General features: G+C 49.1%; 1 protein-coding gene across 1 annotated transcript; it reads left to right on the top strand.

Annotated features, from left to right (window-relative positions):
• Positions 1-959: 959 nt before the first annotated feature.
• Positions 960-20,742, top strand: CCNF (cyclin F; the record flags this gene model as incomplete). The annotated part of the gene is made up of 17 exons (XM_081090286.1): positions 960-975; positions 1,996-2,150; positions 4,491-4,597; positions 5,540-5,607; positions 6,831-7,024; positions 7,397-7,450; positions 8,200-8,304; positions 8,626-8,703; positions 10,072-10,223; positions 12,221-12,385; positions 14,349-14,472; positions 14,760-14,940; positions 15,786-15,873; positions 18,057-18,156; positions 18,255-18,382; positions 19,107-19,276; positions 20,273-20,742. 17 exons carry the CDS (start codon positions 960-962, stop codon positions 20,740-20,742), a joined length of 2,355 nt encoding a protein of 784 aa, XP_080946412.1.
• Between the last annotated feature and the right edge of the window lie 706 nt (positions 20,743-21,448).

Raw genomic sequence — 21,448 nt, 5'->3', positions numbered from 1 at the left:
GCCCAGCTGTGGCTGGCAACAGCGAGTAAAGCAAGCAGGTGTGCGCTTCCCTTTCGGGAAGGGGTCCCAGGGTGGCAGTGAGGAGATACTGGAGACAGAGTTGGGGAGATACCTGGTCAAGGTGAGAGGGTTAGTGCTTGTCCTGGGACAGGTACGGACGAAGGGCCCAGGGGGAGCCTTGTTACTGGGGAAGAAGGGGCCAAACGTGCTTGCTGGGTGGATGCTTTCGAGCCCAGATCTCCAATTCCACTTTCTGCCATGACAATCGATGCAGTCAGTGGCTTGGTCCCCAACCCGAGGTCTCCTCGCCTGAAGCGCGAACGGGAAGTAGGCGTATGGCATCGGGGGTCAGGGGCCACCTAGACGCAATGCCCGGGCGCTGGCTCTTCCGCGTCCACACAGACAGACGGCCCCGTCTGGGACACAGCTGCGCCGCGGCCTTCGCAAGACCCCGCGCCCGCAGGGTCCGCAGACCTTCGCCGACAACCGACTGCGCACGGTGGGTTCCGGCGGCCGGGAACTCTGACGCCGAGTCAGCAGCGAGGGCCAAGCACCGACCAGCCCGGAACCACGCGGCCCAAGTCGGACTGAAGAAGCCCCTGCCCGCCGAGTCTGAACCGCGCTCCTCCCAGACCCCCGCCAGGACCAGGGAGCCGGGAGGCTTCACGGGCTCCGCCAATCAACGGCCGGCGTTCGAATTCGCGTCCTGGGGCGGCCAATCGAGGGCGCCCGGAGACGGCGAGCGGGGCGTGGCCGAGGGCGGAGCCCTGTAGCCCTGCGGCGCGCGCCCCCCCAGACGGGCCAATGGAAGCGCTGGGTGCGTTTGAAAACTAGGGCGGGCGGCGGGGCGGGTCTGCGCGTGCGTGGGGCGGTGCGCTCAGGGCTGGCCGGCGGCTGGTGCTGCTTAGACCGAGGCGACGGAGGTGACTGAGGCGACGGAGGTGGCGGCGCAGGTGGCGATGGGGAGCGGCAGTGGTGAGCGCGGGGCGCAGGGGGGCGGGCGGCGGCGGGCGGGCGCCCCGAGACTGCGCAGCCCGGCTCGAGCCCTTTGGCCCGGGGTCCCGGCGCCGCTTGCCCGGCGCGCAGTTTAAATGCCAGGCGGCGCCCAGGTCCGCGTGAAAGCCCCGCGCGGGTCCCATTCCCTGTAGAGGCTGTGAGCGCTGCCGCGGTTTCGGAAATTATCGCCGTGGCGGCTACGCGTTTCCGTGTCTGTCCTACATTAAGGGAATGAGGGCGGTGCGGTGAAATCCAGGTAACCTGTGGAAACTGGCCCCCCTGAGTGTAGGTCGGGCTTCCGCGGCGCGTTACCTGCGGCTGGGAAGACCCCGGTTAAGAGCGGGGCGGGGGGCGGAGTGCTGTATGGAAAACCAGGAAAATTGTGGGTGAGGGGGTCCTGCCCGGGAGTGTCCAAGTCCTCTCCTTAGAATGAGGAAGGAGCTGCTGGAGTTGGAATGATCCCCCCGCTCCCCCCATGGGGAGAGAGGACACAGGGCAGAGGGGGCACCAAGCTGTCCTGCAAGTTCAGCCTTTGAGTCCCTGTGGAACTGACCCTCTTGGTTTGGACTCGAAAACCGGGTGGTTCAAGTCCACGGAGCCTTATGGACCATTATGCGTCTTAGTCAGGTATGCAAACGGAGCAGAGAGATCAGCAGGGGTCCCGGGGGCTCCATTGAGAGACCTCATCCCATTGGCTGCTTGGTTCCCCTTCCCGGTTATCATCTGGGCTCCCGGTCAGAAGGTTTCCCGATAGCCAGGCTACATGATTGTCGGCTATTCACCGTCCATACTTACTGAATATTTGAATGAATGACGACGTCTTCTGTTATCCTTATAATACTGCTCCTTTATTAACTCTTTGTTGGGGACTGGAAATCCGGCTGACTCCTTTCGTGGGGCGGGGGCTGTAACTGTTAAGTCATCTGCGGGTATAACTTCACCTCCGTATAGCTCCTTTCCAGCACGTCACTGAGACCATTCTGATTCTTTTTTCTTAAGTGATCCACTGTAGGTGTGCCAAGTGTTTCTGTTATCCTACAAAGCGGAGAATAAGAAGAAGACCCAGAAACTTAACCATCTTGAGTCTCCCAGAAGACGTGCTCTTTCACATCCTGAAATGGCTCTCTGTTGGGGACATCCTTGCCGTTCGATCTGTAAGTTGCCCGATGAAGATAGTGTCAGCCCTAGCAGTGTTGGTCATTCCGTCAAGGTTTCATGTTCTTACATGTCAGAGCAGAACTGTGGCTACAAAAAGAACAGAGGAACAAGGATGGTAATTGTTAATAGATGCTTGAGTTTGTTCTGATCATGGGAAACCTAAAAGCAGTACATTCACTATAACGTTTAACAGAGAAGCCACTTTTTTTTACAGCAGTAAAATTTGTATTTCTTACGACATAAGACATTACATCTGAAACTAATACTGTATCTCAATTGTAGTTGACAAATAAATTTTATATATATGTATGTATTTTATTGATTTTTTACAGCGAGGAAGGGAGAGGGACAGAGAGTTAGAAACATCGATGAGAGAGAAGCATCAATCAGCTGCCTCCTGCACACCCCCTACTGGGGATGTGCCTGCAACCCAGGCACATGCCCTTGACCGGAATCGAACCTGTGAACCTTCAGTCCCCAGGCTGACACTGTATCCACTGAGTCAAACCGGCTAGGGCGATAAATAAATTTTTTAAAAAATTTTGAGCCTAGCCAGTTTGGCTCAGTGGATAGAGCGTTGGCCTGCGGACTGAAGGGTTCTGGGTTTGATTCCAATAAAGGGCACATGCCCAGGTTGCAGGCTCAATCCCCAGTAGGGGGCGTGCAGGAGGCAGCCGATCAATGATTCTCTCTCAGCATTGATGTTTCTATCTCTCTCTCCCTTCCTCTCTGAAATTAATAAAAATATATTTTTAAAATTTTTTTTGAAAAAAATTAAGATATTAGTGTTCGCTTCAGCAGCACATATACTAAAATTGGAACGATACAGAGAAGATTAGCATGGCCCCTGCGCAAGGATGACACGCAAATTCGTGAAGCGTTCCATATTTAAAAAAAAAAAAATTTAAGATATTAAAAAGAATAAAAGTATATCCTTGAGAACAAATCCCATGTAATATTTAGTACTGAAAGGGACTCGGAGTTATTTTACAGACATTGGAACTGCAGCCTCATTCTGAACGACTTAACCCAAGGCATATAGTAAATTCGTAGGAAAACAAGAACCCACTTCTCCAAATCCGAAAGCCGCCTCCATTTGGGTTATTTCTATGGGTGCTGAGTTTCCAGTGGCGGTGGGAACGTTAGCGCTTAGATTGCTAACCAGTGATCAGGGCTCCCGCCCAGAGCAGAGGCTCCAGGTCCTACCTGAGGCTGCTGTCAGTCTTTTCCAAGACTCCGTTGACCTCTAGGCTCCATTCATGCTCCCACTGCAAGACTCCAGGCAGAACAATACAAAACAGATTTTTGGCCCTTCCAGGTTTGGCTCAGTGGATAGAGCGTCAGCCTGCGGACTGAAGGAACCCGGGAGGGTTCGATTCTGGGGAAGGGCACATGCCCAGGTTGTGGGCTCGATCCCTGGTAGGGGGTGTGCAGGAGGCAGCTGATCAATGATTCTCATCATTGATGTTTCTATCTCTCTTTCTCCATTCCTCTCTAAAAGCAATAAAAATTTTAAAACAACAACAAAAAAACAAATTTTTGTCCTAGCTGCTCCTGTTAGACTTGGTTCCTCTGTTCCTTGTAGCTATATATCGTACAGAGGTGTCATCCCCTCTTTCTCAGTCTAGATGATTATTCCCCCTTCCAGGACCACTGTCTCCACCTTTATTTATTTTTTTAATTTTTTAAGTATATTTTATTGATTTTTTACAGAGAGGAAGGGAGAGGGATAGAGAGTTAGAAACATCGATGAGAGAGAAACATCGATCAGCTTCCTCCTGCACACTCCCTACTGGAGATGTGCCTGAAACCAAGGTACATGCCTTTGACCGGAATCAAACCTGGGACCCTTGAGTCCGCAGGTCGACGCCATATCCACTGAGCCAAACCGGTTAGGACAGGGGTGGGCAAACTTTTTGACTTGAGGGCCACAATGGGTTCTTAAACTGGACTGGAGGGCCTGAACAAAAGCATGGATGGAGTGTTTGTGTGAACTAATATAAATTCAAAGTAAACATCATTACATAAAAGGGTACGGTCTTTTTTTTTTTTTTAGTTTTATTCATTTCAAATGGGCCGGATCCGGCCCGCGGGCCGTAGTTTGCCCACGGCTGGGTTAGGACCACTGTCTCCACCTTTAGAGCCACAGAGAAACTTATTTCTGGGCTCTTTTTTCTATTCAAAGCCACTGTTACTTTAAGACACAGAGTGGGGGCCTTCACTACTGGGGTAGGGAAGAGGACAGGAGGCCCTACATTCTGTCTTCAAGAGCTCCAGAGCATGGCTTCTGGGAAGGTCCCTTAATTCCCACCTACCCTGCTTCCGTTGCTCTGCAGGTGCACTCCCACCTGAAGTACCTGGTGGACAACCATGCCAGCGTGTGGGCATGTGCCAGCTTTCAAGAGCTGTGGCCTTCTCCAAGGAACCTGAAGCTCTTTGAAAGGTATCTCTGCACCCTGGGAATAGCTTGGTTTTCTCCCATCTTGGGGCCTCCCTGATATTTCAGCGTGTGTCCCAAGGCCTGACCTGGGAATGATTTTCTTCCTGTAGCCTCTGCCAATTCCTTATCCCCCCAAAGAAGCAACTAAGGGCAGTCAACCTCACCCACTGAGTCACATGACTTCCAGCACAGTCATCAGTCATCCTACCACCAGCACAGGCCTAACTCTCATTAGTCAGAGTGGTGCTTCTGAAGAGTCCCTCTTGGGCTGTGACCCATCCCTTGTGACTCAAACCCAGGTCACCTGTGTTTGGAAACTTTATTCAGCTCTCTTTTCTTTTGGTCAAAACCATATGGTTTAAATCCTATTGCATTTCGTTCACTGGCTGATCCCATCCCCCTGCTAGAGATGGGACCCAGAGGCAGGACCAAAGTGGGTGTGAGCCCTAAGGCCTGTGGATCCTAGTGTGACAATGACTAAACACACCGTCCAAGTGTGCCAGTAGTTTCAGGCCAGCCACCTGAGATATAACCCACAAACTATACAATTTACCCTTTTTAAATGTGCAACTTGGTGATTTTTAATATAGTCACAGTTATGCAGCCATCAACACTATTTAACTTTATAACATTCTCATTACCCCAAAATGAGACCCTGTATCCATTAGCAGTCATTCCCTATTTTACCTGCAATCCCCCAAACTCTAGTATCTGTTTCCTCTCTCTGGATATGCCCATTATGAACATTTCATATAAGGAATCATACAACTTGTTGACTTCTTTCACTTAGCATGTTTTTAAGGTTCATCCATGTTGTATGATATATAACTGCACTAGCTAAAAAAAAAAGTTGCTATTCAGAAAATGCCTAGCTTCAATTGCTGTGATGGAACATAACTTTGATGGAATATAATTCTGTGATATTTTCTGTTCTTAATGTTGTAGGGCTGCTGAAAAGGGAAATTTTGAAGCTGCTGTGAAGCTAGGCATTGCGTACCTCTACAATGAAGGCTGTAAGTCCTTGCAGGGCTGGAGCTGGCATTGCCCCTCTTGATATTGATGTTTTAGAACACGCATAAGCTCTTCTCAGTGTTTGTAATTTAGTTGCTCTTCTTTCTGTATCTGGAGGTCTGCCTTACTGTCTTCTCCAAGGAGCTTGTGCCAGAGGTGCCCTACTGAGGGACCCATTGATGAAGTTTGATTTTTGTACGTTGGAAGACTCACCTCTCATTTTAATAAATCTTTTCATTTCAGTCAGCAAGGAATGACTGAGCAGAGACTTAGAATGAGGGCTACTCAGGCAGCAGCCTTCCCCGGGTGCCTGCCCTCTGTCCAGTTAACACCGAAACCCGTGTGTAGACTCTTGCTCCTTGCCTCAGCCACACTTCCTCTGTGGAACCCTAGGGCAGTTGTCAAAGCATTCCTAATTCCGTAGGAGATCAAGAACACAGGTGGCCAAGGCTCTAAGCCGGAGGCAGGTACAAGCAGGTCAAAGCCAGCATGGTAACTGAATTTCTTTACCCCCAAAGGTCAGGTGCTCTTTGAAAGAATCTTATGTGGCCTTCCACCAATTCCTGCCTGTTTGCTTAGCAGGACATCCTGTCTGGTTCCCAAAACACATTAAGATTTAAAAACAGCCGTTTTTCTGCTTCTAAAAGATCTGGCATCTTATTGAGAAATAGCCCCTGCATGTGGTCAGTTGACAAGACTGTTGTGACTAATAGGAACAATGAGCATTCCTCCAGGCTGAGAAAAGCTGCAGCCCTGCCCCAAACCTCCCATCAGATAGCAGTTCCCAGACAAAATTCGCATACCATACAACTCACCCATCCAAAGTATACAACCTAGTGATTTTTGGTATAGTCACAGAGTTGTGCAGCCATCACCACTGTCTGATTTTGGAAATTCTCATTACCCCCAAAATAAACTTTGTTAGCAGGGGGGTTGCCAGCAGTACCCTACAGGAGGGAGGGTGGGCATCTGACACCTTCACAGAGAACTCCTTCCCAGCCTTCAAAATCCAGGCTGTTGGGAAGACCCTGGCAGAAGTACATGAGTCACAAAGTAGGGAGAGAAGAGGAAGGAGCCCCCCATTCTGAAGGGCTTTTATCTCCTCAAACACCAGCAGCTCTGCACTGCAATGAACTTGGGGTTTTAGACTTTCACAAAAGATCATGGAGAACTCTCACATTTGTCCTCGAGACATCCCTGGGTCATGTTCTGTCCGCCTCTCCAGTGTCTGTGTCTGATGAGGCCCGCGCAGAAGTGAATGGCCTGAAAGCCTCTCGCTACTTTAGTCTCGCTGAGCGACTGAATGTCAGTGCCACGCCTTTCATCTGGCTCTTCATCCGCCCTCCGTGGTCAGTGTCTGGAAGCTGCTGCAAGGCCGTGGTTCACGAGAGCCTCCGGGCAGAGTGCCAGCTACAAAGAGTGAGTCCTGGCCAGGGGCGCATGTAGGGTGGGCAGTGCTGGGCAGTTCAAGCCCCACAGGATCCCGGGAGGTGAGAAACCTTGAGGAGAGATGCTGTGGACCATATAAAATCAGGGACCTGAGGGCAGTGGAGGCACAGAAAACCAATAGTCTGGATGTGGGAGCGTCTGGAAATGCCCAAGCAGGAGAGGAGGCCTCGGAGCCGGGGTTCAGGGGAATCTGATGAGCTGGACTGCAGGCACAGTGACAGCTGGAAAGGCAAGAGAGGTTCCATGAAGCAGGCGGTCCTCTGCAAACCCCACAGGCTGGGAGGGGCAGCCCCGGATGTTCTCGCCTCTGGTGATCATACTTCTTTCTCCTCCTCCTCTTAGACTCACAGAGCGTCCATACTGCACTGCTTGGGGAGAGTACTGAATCTTTTTGAGGTGAGTTGAGTTATCCATTCCACTTGGATTCTGAGTTTTATGTGTGCCTGGCCTGGGTGAGCACACAGAATATAGCAGCGTCACATGTCCATGCTGCTCACCTTTCTGCCAGCCACAAACACCAAGGATGAGGAAGTAAGTGAAAGGCAGCAAAAGGGGCTGTCCAGGGTTCGAAGCCAGAGTCCTGACTGAGAGGCTGCGTGGAGCCAGGCAGAGCGTCTGAGTGTGCTTATTTGTTCCATGGTTCTGCTGTTGGTGAGCCTCTCCCACTGCTCACCCAGACTCTCCACATTTGAGGAAGCTTTAACAAGCTTTGTTATTAAGGAATTCCCTCTGCAGCAAGTCAGGGAAGGTGGTGGCTTCTGGTGACAGGTGTGCATTGACAGTAACAGGAGGGACACTGAGCATGAGGGAGGGGTGGAGGAGCCCCAAGATAGCCTCCAGCATCACCATCTGGGGGGTTCAGTGTGGAGGGCTTGCCCTCCAGCAGGCCTAGGGCCAAGCCAAACACAAACCTGGTCAAGGAGAAAGCAGAACCTGTGAGGGCAGAATTCGTGAATTCACTTTCCCCGTTGATTGTCAAATGTACGTCTTTAGAGAAATCATTTCTACTCCGATTTAGTTAACTCATTCTTATTAAAGAGCAATGCATGGGGACACGTAGAGATATGGAGAAAGATGAAGATGGTTACTAGAATGGGTTAGCAGAAAGAGAATAAGAAAAGAATAAACTGCTTGGACTGTTCCAGGATGAAGAGAAAAAGAAGCAGGCCCGTGAACTGTTTGAAGAGTCTGCTAATCAGGGATGTTTGACCAGCTCGTACCTCCTCTGGGAAAGTGACAGAATGACGGATGTGAGTGGACCAGGGTCTGGGGAGAGGAGGAATTATGTTGGCCAAAGGCACAGTCTCCAAATTGGCCCTTGGATGAGGTTGTCAGCACAGGAAGGATCCTCATACATCTAGTAGGCCCCTGGGAACCGCTGCTTAGGGGGCCACTCTCAGCACTGTCCCAAAGTGACCACTGTCATTTAGAGAATAAAAGGCTTGGAAGAAAGTGCAGCCAGAGACCCTCTGGGGATGTTGGGGGAAACATTTAAAGATCCCGTAGGTCAGTTCTGAGTTTTTCCAGAGATACAACAGTATAAAGTCATGGTGACTTTCTTCCATTGACAGATGTCTGATCCTGGACGGTGCCTCCACAACTTCCGGAAACTCAGGGACTATGCTGCCAAAGGCTGCTGGGAAGCCCAGGTGAGAAGGGAGCTTGCCTTTACCTCCTGGACTCTCACTCAGGAGGCCATAAAACTGGAGTTGTGGCTTAAAGGAGTTTAGCTCTGGGGTGTGTGGGAGGAGAGCCTAGAACTGCTGCTTTCTTCTCTGTTCATTACCACCCTATTGTCTCAAAGCCCATTGCCTCTAAGCCAGTCTCTCTTTTTTTTTTTTAATATGTTTTATTGATTTTTTACAGAGGAGAGGAGAGGGATAGAGAGTTAGAAACATCGATGAGAGAGAAACATCGATCAGCTGCCTCCTGCACACTCCCCACTGGGGATGTGCCCGCAACCAAGGTATATGCCCTTGACTGGAATCGAACCCAGGACCTTTCAGTCCGCAGGCCGATGCTCTATCCACTGAGCCAAACCGGTTAGGGCATCTATGTCAGTCTCTTAATTTCTAAGTGCCTGGGAACTGCATCTGCTGTCAAAATTCATACTGGTCCCTAAAGTTGTCTTGCAGGTAAAGCTTACCTCAGCAACAGATCTTGAAGCTCCTTAGAGCAGGTGGGCATGTGGAGTGCTGTCTTATTCTCATTATTTGACCTGCTCACCAGGTTGTCCAGTGTCAGAACCAGAACCCTTAAGGATTTGTAGTTGGTGTTCTTTAAGCACTCTCCCCTTGTAGCTGTGAAGTTGTGATTTCAAGACAAAGAAAGCCAAGCGGGTAGAAGCTCAACCAATCAAGTGGACGGTTGAGAGTCACCTACCCTCAAAAGCTAAGAAAGAATCACAAAGCGGTAGGTGGCTCAGCCTGACATGTCACAGAGCCCTGTAATGTTTGTGTCCAAAAAGGCAGTCGGCAAATTTATAAGACACGACAATGACAATGTGGTTCTACTTGAAGCTCAAACTCATCAATAAGAGTAATAAGGTCCCGATAAAGTCCATAGGGCCTCAGTGCCCTCTGAGAAAAGAGGAAATAAACACAACTGAGGAAGCAGAGCAGCAGCATTCCCATCACTGCTGGCTGAAAGGGCAATGCATTTCTTCCCTCTGGAATTTCTAGCTTTCACAATTGGGAGTTGAACAGAAATATACTTTTTTTTTTTTTTTTTTTTAAGTTACCAAACACTTATTGTTTGAACTGCTTACCAGGTTAGGAAGGGGACTGACATTTCGTTACATACCTTTTATCCTTTTTAAAATTCTTTATCATGTGATATATTACTTATTTAAAAAGGAATCATTAAAATCTTAGTCATACTGGTTCCAGAAGGCTTGAGGCATAAGGAGGGCAAATGTGTATACACATGTCTTCTCTCTCAAAAGCTCTTCACATTTGGAAATGGAAAACCTCAAAAGTCACTGCTTTGTGCTCATTCTGCATGTCTTTACTTCTCAGCTGTCTTTAGCCAAAGCCTGTGCAAATGGAAACCAGCTTGGCCTAGAAGTGAAAGCATCCAATGAGATAGTCTGCCAGCTCTTTCAGGCTTCCCATGCTGCTAATAAGCAGAAGGTGTTTTCCGTGCAGAAGGGACTCAACGACACGATGAGGTGAGGGGTTCAAGCCAGAGCGTCTGATTGGAAGGCAGAGTGACCACTGGTCTCTGGTGCAAAGGGAGCTATCCATTCTGTTTCACCTGAACCACCTGTCACAGAGCACTCTGTGTTGTCAACCCCACTAGATCACCCCATTTGTGTGTGTGTGTGTGTGTGTGTGTGTGTGTGTGTGTGAGTGTTCTCTAAGTTATCCAGGGCTTCTAAGAGAAAATATTCGTCCTAAAAAGTGTTGCTCTCTCCAGTTTTCCTTTTTAAGCCTCAGAACAAGATAAACCATTTTAAACATCTTTCTGAAGCCCCCAAACCACCTTTTCTTTATAAGCTATCATTACGATCATCAACTGAGTGTGTGAAACTCCATGGCTGTCTGAGCCAGCCTGAACCAGGAGCTATGCCCTCTGGGGCAGCTGCAATGTGCCCGGTGTCCTAAAACCCCAGCAATACCCACCTCTTCCTGCAGGCCCATTTTCCTCCAAGGTTTAGAGATAAGGCACTTCTTACTTACATGTTAGTAAAATGGAAAATGTGAATAATTTTGTGAGCTTATGTAAGAGATTTCTAATACATTCGGATTTATAATGGGCAGGCTCTGGGTATACTCTAGTAGACAATGCCCAGCACATAGTAAGTTCTCAGTAAACATTTATTTTTAGAAGGATCTAGCGTTTCCTGGAGAGGCTTAATGTCTACCACACACACAGTGAGGGATACAGCATCCTTAGATCCCACATTAAATATCACAATCCCTTCCCCCCTCCTCTCAGCTCTTCCCTTTTTCTGTTGGAAGAAATTCGCTGGTAACACCACTTGTGCCCTTTCAGTCTGCCTTTTTTTTTTTTTTTTACTGTTGCTATTTTGGGAGCAACAGTGTGTAATAAATTTCACTTTTTTTTTCCTTGTTAAGAACTAAAATAATTTTATTGCGATACTATCATCTCAGCCCTTGAGTTGAGCATCTTTCCATTTTCCTCTGCCTAGCAACTGCCAACTTTTTTTTTACTGAGGTATAATTGACATGTAACATTATATTAGTTTCAGATTTAACCATTTTAAAGTATATACAGTGGTTATTCTGTTTTTATAAGCCAGATTAAGCTTGTTAATCTTTTTGTATAGGGGAACTTCCTCTTCTGTTCCAATAGTGGCTGGTTTAAACCTCAAATACCTGATACTCATGTGGTCTTCCTCCTTCTGGGAGAAATTAGAGGCTTGTCTTCCTCCTTCATCCTTCCCTCCTTCCATTCCACCACTTTGACCCCATCTTTCCCTCCTTCCCTCTGAGATGCTTCTGTCCTGCCTGACACCAGGATCCCATCTACCCTGTCTGTGCAGAATCACAGTTTTCTCTCTCTCCTATTCTCTCCGTCCCCTCTCTTTTGTTCAGAAAGGCATTTCCCGTACTCGAGTATCCTTCCCATTGCACGCAGCATTCCTTTGTGATGTCTGTGTCCCTGACCCCAGGCTATAGCCCTCTCGAGGAAGGACCCCATGTGTGTTGTCTCTGTGCTCCATCAGGGTTGGTGGGTGACTAAGAAAGTCCAGTTCATGGGCTCGGTGCATTCTGCTTTAGTTGTGTTCTTGGCTCTTTGCTCCACTGCAAAAGGTTTTGGTAAATGACCCCATAGGTGACTTGCAGGAAGGCCAAAGCTCTCGCACCTTTGAGTGTCTTTTCTCTGGTCCTGGGGTCTGTGATCTGTTCCACCTCTGCCTTGCCCCTTACCTGTGAGTATCAGGTCTTTCCAGTGCCTGGGGGGCCCTGTGGGGAAGGCAGAGACACAGATATATGAGCCACCGACCCCCCAGAAACAATGCCAGGAGATGTGGGGCCTCCCCAACCCCCTTGAATGTGGCATCTCAGCCTGGGATGGCTCCTGGGTAAACCAATAGTGCAGATGACCAGCTCTCTCACTCGAGAAGATGAACCATCTGGATTGGGAGACAGGACACATGAGTGCTCGCTCTAGTGTTCAGGGGTGGTTCTCTTCCCAAAGGTACATTCTGATCGACTGGCTGGTAGAAGTTGCTACTATGAAGGACTTCACAAGCCTATGCCTTCACCTGACAGTGGAGTGTGTGGACCGATACCTACGGAGGAGGCTGGTGCCCCGGTACAGGCTCCAGCTGCTGGGCATTGCCTGCATGGTCATCTGCACTCGGTGAGAAGCTCCCCACAGCTATGCCCTAGTCCAGTGGTTCTCAACCTTCTGGCCCTTTAAATACAGTTCCTCATGTTGTGACCCAACCATAAAATTATTTTCATTGCTACTTCATAACTGTAATGTTGCTACTGTTATGAATCGTCATGTAAATATCTGATATGCAGGATGGTCTTAGGCGACCCCTGTGAAAGGGTCGTTCGACCGCCAAAGGGGTCGCGACCCACAGGTTGAGAACCGCTGCCCTAGTCCATGGGCTGGCTTTTCAGTGAAATAAAACTTCAGCACCCCACTTGGTTAGATGGGGGTTTGAGTTTTAGGGAGTGCTCAAGCAACGTAGTCCTCCCCACAGGGACAGCTGAGCTTGGAGTGTGGGCAGCCACTCATCCCAGCACATGGTCTCAGGACCCAGAGTGTGGCCTTACTTGGTGAGGCTCAGGTTGGACCCCACTTCTCCTGGCCCCTGAGGGTGACTCAACAAGGAGGGAAAGTCAGAGTCCTCCACCCAAGATCATGAAAGATTGCTTGTTGGCAGTCACGTTCCCAAGAATGTGTTTCTCAATCTTATTTATTACCTAAATCTGCTGTCCTTTAACAAATACCTGTCCACCCAGTTTTGGAAGTAATATGAACAGTGATTCCCACCATACATTTTGTATTTTCTAGTTTTCCTAAACCAGATGGTCTGCCATTTCCCCTGGGCAGTGCTTTCCAGACCAACCATCCTTGTCTGCAAGGCTTGGGGGAAATAAGGAACAGGCTCATTGCACACAGTGGTGTGAATTACAGGGAGATTGATTTCTTTTGCACAATAACCCAGAGGCATAAGGTCCAGGCTCATCATGTCATTGGGACGGATTTTCTGTTTCATGGAGGTCACAGAGGAGCCCTAGTTTCTGTCTTATTCTCTGCCACCACCGTTCCATGACCCCTAAGGTCACCATGGCCACCTTGGCAGCAAGCTCAGTCACATGGCCACATGTAACTAGAAAGCATGATCTCTGAGTGGTCATGGAAGCATGGTCGTATGACCACAGGTGGAGGGAGCATGGTGGACTCAGGGTCAGCAAGCAGACTGCCGCACACTGTTTGGGCCCCTGAGTATTTCAGGTCTCCTCACCTGAGAGGGCTGAATAGACAGGGCGCCTGCCTCCTGTACCTAGGTGGCATACTTACGTCCTTGCCATCAGAAACCAAGTTATTGGATCACAAACTGACTAGCGGTGAGATGCTAATTGCTTTAAAATTTTTTAGAGGCTGAGATACCCCCACCTCTGCTCTCAAAGCAGCACTTGCCATGACTCCAAGCAGGGGGCTCTCATCAGCTACACTTGCATCTCAGCCTTTCAGCACCTGTGGTCCCCATGCCTCAGCAAATGTGGGAGCTGCAGAGTCTTAGAACAGAGCGGTCACAGGCCTGGCCCCAGTCCACCCTTCCAGGCGAGGCACCCTCGCAGGCCACTGTACCAGTGTGTCCACTGACAGTTGGCTCTCGTGGAGAATAGGGAACAGGGTGACCACCTGCCTAATGGGCAATCACATTTCCAGTGGCCAGACTCTGTGCTATGTACAAACCTTCAAACAACCTCTAGCTCAGTTCGGTTGGCTCACCTGCCTCCTAGGTTTAAGCCATTTATACTCGCTGTAGAATCTGGCACAAAGCAAGGCAAATCCCCCTCACTCACTAAGAGGATTGACCAGTCGCGTCATTCATGAGTGCCTTTGGCAGAAACATTTGTGTGCCTGGCGGTCCAGCCACTCATAATGGTCTGTGGCACTAATCCCTCCTCCTTTCCAGCTCCTTATGACAGGGTTATGTGACCTCCTCAGTTCCTGTCTGTAGTCACAAGCATCCAGGTCTATTCCTTGACCTCCCCACCCCCAGCCTCTTTTACTGAAGCCTAAAGTGATTGCCTCACTGAGGGAATTGAGCTCAACTCTCAGACCCCATCTCATATTCCAGGTTCATCAACAAAGAGATCTTGACAATCCGGGAAGCCGTGTGGCTCACAGACAATACGTACAAGTATGAGGACCTGGTGAGGATGATGGGAGAGATCATCTCTGCCCTGGAAGGGAAGATTCGAGTAAGTGGCCTTTTTCTTTTTTTTTGTAAATCAAAGTGGAGGTCACTTGAGGGAGTGGCAGGATCTGAGGGCAACCTCATAGCATTGAACTTCCCTGCTCTGAGAAGTTCTCTTGGACCCTGAGGTCATCTTATCACCACATGCCCTGGCAACCATCTTGAACATCAGTCATGCCAGACTCTGTGCTGGGCCAGCCTCCCTGCTGGGCCAGCCTCCCTGTTGAGTGGGTAGATGAGCTCTCTGTGTGCTGAGACCCCACCCCACGTCTGCCTTCCGGTTCTCTCTAGGTCCCTACTGTGGTCGATTACAAGGACATCTTGCTGACGCTGATCCCTATGCCACCAAGAACCCAGCACCTGTGCAGCTTCCTCTGCGAGCTCTCCCTACTGCACACCAGCCTGGCCGCCTACTCCCCAGCACGCCTGGCCGCAGCCGCCCTGCTGCTAGCAAGGTTGACACATGGGCAAAGTAAGGATCCTGTTAGCCACTCAGCACAGGCTGAGCCAGGGCCCTGGGCAATTCCTGGAGTCAGAAAATGATGCTCAGATATAAGTGGGGAGAGGGGAGAAAAAGAAGCAGGCCCATCTCTCCTGGAGAAGAAAACACTAGAATGGACTAAAAGCCATTCTCTGGGGGTGAGGTTAGCGATGGTTCTAGCTTAAGTGCACGAGTAGACAAAAGTAGATTTATAATTATAGTACACCAAACACAGCATTTATTCTTGTATTATTATTATTTATTTATTTTTAAAATATGTTACTGATTTCAGAGAGAGGAAGGGAGAGAGAGAGAGAGAGAAAGAGGGGGGGGGGGCGGGATAGAAGCATCAATGATAGAGAATCATCAGTCAGCTGCCTCCTACACGCCCCGCTACTGGGGATTGAGCCTGCAACCCCAGCATGTACCCTGACCAGGAATTGAACCTTGACCACACCAGCCAGGCTTGTATTATTACTTACTAATTATTATATTACTAGAGGCCCTTTGCACTAAATTTGTGCAAGAGTAGGCCTTCGCAGCCCCAGTTGCCTCGGGCCTCACAGCCCTGGCTTCATCCGGACAGTTGTTCCGCTGTTCTGCCGTTTGGTTGATTTGCATATTATGCTTTTATTATTATAGATTTTATATATGAACAACTTAAGCCTACTTTTGCCCACCCCTGTATTTCCCTCACTGTTGACAGCAAGGAGGCATGCTTTGTATGTGGGGGTCTTTGCAACCCTGAAATCCAGGAAATCCCACAACAGAACCATCTGGGTTGTATGTGTGAGTGGGTGTCAGAACAGCCCCACCATTCCTGCTTTTCTCCCCAGCACAGCCCTGGAGCACTCAACTGTGGGACCTCACCGGCTTCTCCTGTGAAGACCTCATACCCTGTGTCTTGAGTCTTCACCAAAAGTGGTGAGTCTGTAAAAGGAAATGGATTCTCCCACCCTACTTCTGCCACAGAGGCTGGGTCCTCAAGTATAGAGAAAAGGAAGGGGCTCTCATGGGAGGACCATCAATCCACCCAGACCTTTCCTGCAGTAAGTTGTGAGTATCAGGTTGGTGGTCATAGCCAGTCCTTGCAGCTGATTGGCCTGGGAGTAAATCCCTCCCATTGATGTGCCAACAGCAATCAAGGCTCAACTACAAGAGGACAGTGTACACAGCCCACACAGGAGGCACACCTCAAGTGCCCAGCTTGGGTGATTGGGTAGGCTGTGCCACCGGACCCTATAGAACACATACTAAGTTAGTCCACTCCTCCAAGGCAGGGAGATGTAGCAGCTCTACCTAATACATAGAAACAAACACAGGGAGGCTGCCAAAATGAGGAGACAGAGAAACATGCCCCAAATGAAAGAACAGAACAAAACTCCAGAAAAAGAACTAAATAAAATGGGGATAAGCATTCTAGATGCAGAGTTCAAAACACTGGTTATAAGGATACTCAGTGAACTTAGTGAGAACCTCAATAGCATAAAAAAGGACCAGTCAGATATGAAGAATACACTAACTGAAATGAAGGATAATTTATAGGGAAACAACAGTACAGTAGATAAAGCTAAGAACCAAATCCGCAATTTGGAATAAAAGGAAGCAAAAAAACACCAAGTCAAAACAGCAAAAAGAAAAAGGAACACAAAACATGAGGCTAGTGTAAGGAGTCTCTGGGACAACTTCAAGCTCACTAACATTTGCATCATGGGGTTGCCAGAAGGAGAACAGGCTGGTCCCACATGTGGTGGATAAAAATTGGGAGAGCTATCTCAGCTGCCAAGGTCAAGAAATTGAAAACCTATTTGAAAAAATAATGACAGAATCCTTCCCTAACCTGCTGAAGGGAATAGATATGGAACTGCAGAGAGTCCTAAATAAGATGAACCCAAAGAGGCCCATACCAAGGCACATCGTAATTAAAATGCAAAAGGTAAAGGCAGAGAGAATCTTAAAAGCAAGAGAAAAGCAGTTACCTTCAAGGGAGCTCAATAGAAACTTTGAAGGCCCAGAAGGGATTGGCAAGATATATTCAAAGTGATGAAAAGCAAGGACCTACAACCAAGATTATCCAGCAAAGCCATCATTTAAAATCAGAGGGCAGACCAAAAAAAAAAAAAAAAAAGCTAAAGGGTCTTCTTTAAGAAGAAGAAGAAAAGACAAGATAAAAAATATGAACAATAAAATGGCAATAAATACATATCTATCAACAGTTGAATCTAAAAAACAAAATAACAGATACAGAGAACATTTGCCAGATGGAAGATTGTTGAGGGGATGAGTGAAAAAGGTGAAGGGATTAAGAAGTAGAAATTGTTAATACATAATAGTCATGGGATATAAAGTATAGCATAGGGAACATAGTGAATAATCTATTAACTATGCATGGTGTCAGATGGGTGCAAGATGTAGCAGGATGATCACTTAGTAAGTTATGTAATGTCTAATCACTAGAGTGTACACCTGAAACTAGTATAATAATGTATGTCAACTATAATTGAAAAATAAAAATGGTTTTAAAATGGGGGGGGGGGGGGCTGTACTCCTTACATGTATTACCCATATTCCCTCGCCCTTCCAGCCCTAGGCAAACATTCATCTACTGTCAGTCTCTATGGATGCACCTGTTCTGGACATTTCATAGAAACGGAGTCATACAATATGTGACCTTTTGTGGCCGACCTCTTCCACCCTCATATTTCCCACTGTAATATCTACTGTGTGGATATTGTGTTTATAATTTGTGCACTGATGGATGTTTGGATTGTTTCCACCTTTAGCTGTTATGAATCATGCTGCTATGAACATCCATGGACAAGTTTCTGTGTGAACATGTGTTCACATTTCTGTTGGGGATACACCTGGGACTGGAATTGCTGGGTCATAGGTGACTCTAGGTTTAACTGTTAGGAACAGCTAGACTTTTCCACAGTAGCACCCTGCTTTACCTCCCGTCACCGAGCTATTTTTGAAAGTATGTTGTCCCTTCTCATTTTAGTGAGGGAGGCTAAAAATGGGAGTCTCTTGGGCTGGGTGTGCTGATAATGCCTGCCCCGGATCCCCACCTGCCCCCCACTGTCCCTCATGTGTCCCTCTATTTGCAGCTTCCATGATGACGTCCCCAAGGACTATAGACAAGTCTCTCTGACTGCCGTGAAACAGCGATTTGAGGACAAGCGTTACCAAGAGATCAGCCAGGAAGAGGTGTCACCTCCCTACCCTGTCTCCTGGTTGGGGTGGGAACAAACCCCTGCCTACCCCTTGGGGCCTCTTCTCTCCCTCTGACCCTGGCTTCCTCTCAGGTGCTGAGCTACAGCCAGGTGTGCGCAGCTCTAGGAGTGAAACAAGAGAGCCCGGAACCCACGTCTTTCCTCAGCTCAGGGGACATTCACACCTTCCTTAGCTCTCCTTCCGCAAGGAAAACCAAGAGGTTAGTAAGCCCGGTATCTTAAGGGTGTGATGCAGTGTGGCTCCTGTGTGCTTGGGCCTGGGTTCCCTCGTGACCCCTGCAACTGCCTGAGGGGCTCCATACACAGAGGGTTCCTATGGCATAACGGAGAAGCAAGAGATCCTATGAAATTGAAGTTGGGTTGAATTCAGGCCTCAGGCCCCCGGGCCTGAGCTGCACTCCACAGCGCTATCCTCTCCTCCAACGTGCTGTCTCTTGCTTTGACTGATACCCTTTGAGAGAAAATAGGCTTGAGCATAGGTTGAGCCCAGCTCAGGCTCTGGCCCTGCCATGCACCTGTCACATGTCACCCTCCCTGGGCCCTCTACTCCATGGTGTTACTGGCACTCCCTGAACTCCAGCTATAACCTAATTAGTGTCCTCAGCCCCTCCCGTGCACCCTCATCTCTATCCTAAATCTTCTGTGTATATCCCACTTACTTCTGTCTCTCCTATCTCAAAGTCCTGGCTGTACCACTTGCAATAACTTTTCTTCCCCACCTCATTCACCTGAAGAACTCGCACTGATCCTGCAAAGTCCAGATGAGCCAGTGCTCTCACTGCACCTCTGGCCTTGCCTCTGGGACTCCAAGGGCAGGCACTGGGTGGCTGTGTTGTCTCTATCACAGCACACGGGGCAGGGCAGGCAGGTGCCAGGGACCTAATGCTGCTGCCTATGACTGAGTTCCTGGCCTCCACATCTTAGGAAGCGAGAGAACAGCCTCCAAGAGGACAGGGGCAGCTTCGTCACCACCCCCACCGCAGAGCTGTCCAGCCAGGAAGAGACGCTACTGGGCAGCTTCCTGGAATGGAACCTGGACTACTGCTCTGGCTACGAGGGCGACCAGGAGAGCGAGGGCGAGAAGGAAGGTGATGGTAAGTCCTGTGGCCACGAAGCTACCCAGGGGCTATACCAAAGGGGGCAGCGAGAAAAAGGGCAGCTCTCATCGAGGGCCCCTGGCTTTACCTGCAAGAGAACATGTCCAGCCCTGACCGGTTTGGCTCAGCGGATACAGCGTCGGCCTGCGGACTCAAGGGTCCCGGGTTCGATTCCAGTCAAGGGCATGTACCTTGGTGGCAGGCTCGATCCCCAGTGGGTGGCGTGCAGGAGGCAGCTGATCGATGTTTCTCTCTCATTGATGTTTCTAACTCCCTATCCCTCTTCCTTCCTCTCTGTAAAAAATCAATAAAATATATTTAAAAAAAAAAAAAAAAGAGAACATGTCCAGACACAGGTAGACGTGAGAGAGCAGAGTCCCTAGGACACCACAGCAGCATTTGGGGAGAAAAGGATTTAAGCCAAACGTGTGTTCAGTTTCAGGCAGGCTTGTGTTGATGGAAGGGACTCACTGGGGCAGGGAAGAGGAAGAAGTCCTGTCTGGAGTTTACAATAAGATCTTTCTAGAACTATGTATGAGATGTGTCCCCCACTGCCCTGTGCAGCCTTGTGGTTCTGTGCCTCACACTCTCCTCCAGGGTCCAGGGGAGGCTGCAGGGGGCTCTATTCTCGTGTTTTCAGGCACTTGTCTGCATAGAAAATCCAATTCAAGCAGTTTCTGTCAATCTCCCGATTGCTTGCAAGCTTTTGTGTCCAGGGAATTAAGTAAATTATTAGATGACCAGTTTGTTGTCACTTCCTACTATCCCCCAAGTCCTATTGGGTGCCCCAAGCTTGAAGGAGGCATTTCATATTCCATTCTTTAACTCAAAGATCAGTAGAGGGAACTGATAGTGAGGTCCAGCATATTTAGCTGAGAGAACTGGGTGAGAGTTGGTTGGACCCTAGGCGACCAGGGTCCCAGCTGGGTAGGGGGTCACCCTGATGCTCAGTCTGTGGCCTGGCCTCTCCTCTGACTCCTCCTTCTCCCATAGTGACGGCTCCCAGCGGTGTCCTTGATGTCACTGTGGTGTACCTCAATCCCGAACAGCACTGCGGCCAGGAATCTAGCGATGAGGAGGCCTGCCTGGAGGACAAGAGATGCCAGGACCTGCACGCCATGGTGCCAAGCACCCAGACACCTCTGGCCCTAGGGCCCACGCCCCCTCTCTGTGGCAGCAGGGAACTGAGCAAGGACATTACAACCTCAGGGTACTCCTCCGTCAGCAGCGTGAGTCCTACAAACTCCGTGAATGGCGGCCCTCCCCAATCTACCTCAGCACATTCCCCAGGCAGTGACTTGAGCACACTGCATTGCCATCATCATGCCAGGAAGTCGTGTTTACAGTGTCGTCCCTCAAGTTCCCCAGAGAGCAATGTTCCCCGGCAAGAGGTGAAAAGGAAAAACCTATCTGCCCCCAGCAAGGAGGAGCAGGACACGAACTTGGGCTTCCTGGAGCTGTGAGTGTGTTAGTGTTTGCTGCAGTGAATGTTTGCAGAGAGAGAGCTGCTGCTGCACTAGAAGTGGGAGCACTGGAGATGAATGATGTGTAGACCCCAGTGGCCTCAAATGGGGTACAGAGAACTTAGGAGGGCACTGAGTGTCTTTCACCAGGCGAGTCCCATTCCAGCTATCAGAATGTCTAAATCAGAACAAAAACTCAGATCCTTCTCTTTGAAAAGTTTCACCTCAAAGCAACACTGTGTGAAGCCTATTTCTCTGTGCTCCCCTGTGTCTGTCCTGCTTTCTCTTTGGGAAGCTTAAGCCCATGGCCTGACAACCCCAACCCCATTGAACCCTCATCACAGTAGCGACAGCTTTCACAACTGAGAACACGTGATCCAGGTAGCCTGGCACAGCTTCTCCACTCCATCTATCTGGTTTTAGGTTCTAGGGCAGAGCTCCTCAAACTACGGCCCGCAGGCCACATGCAAATACAAATATTGTATTTGTTCCCGTTTTGTTTTTTTACTTCAAAATAAGATACGTGCAGTATGCATAGGAATTTGTTCATAGTTGTTTTTTTTAAACTATAGTCCGGCCCTCCAATGGTCTGAGGGACAGTGAACTGGCCCCCTGTTTAAAAAGTTTGAGGACCCCTATTCTAGGGGGAGCTGAGAGGTCTGTTGCCGTGCCCACCTCACCCTGCCCAGGTCATCTACTCCCTCAC

Source organism: Myotis nattereri (genome assembly GCF_964212035.1).
Source record: "Myotis nattereri genome assembly, chromosome: 4".
In the NCBI taxonomy this organism is placed as follows: domain Eukaryota; kingdom Metazoa; phylum Chordata; class Mammalia; order Chiroptera; family Vespertilionidae; genus Myotis; species Myotis nattereri.
This window is presented reverse-complemented; position numbering and strand designations above follow the sequence as displayed.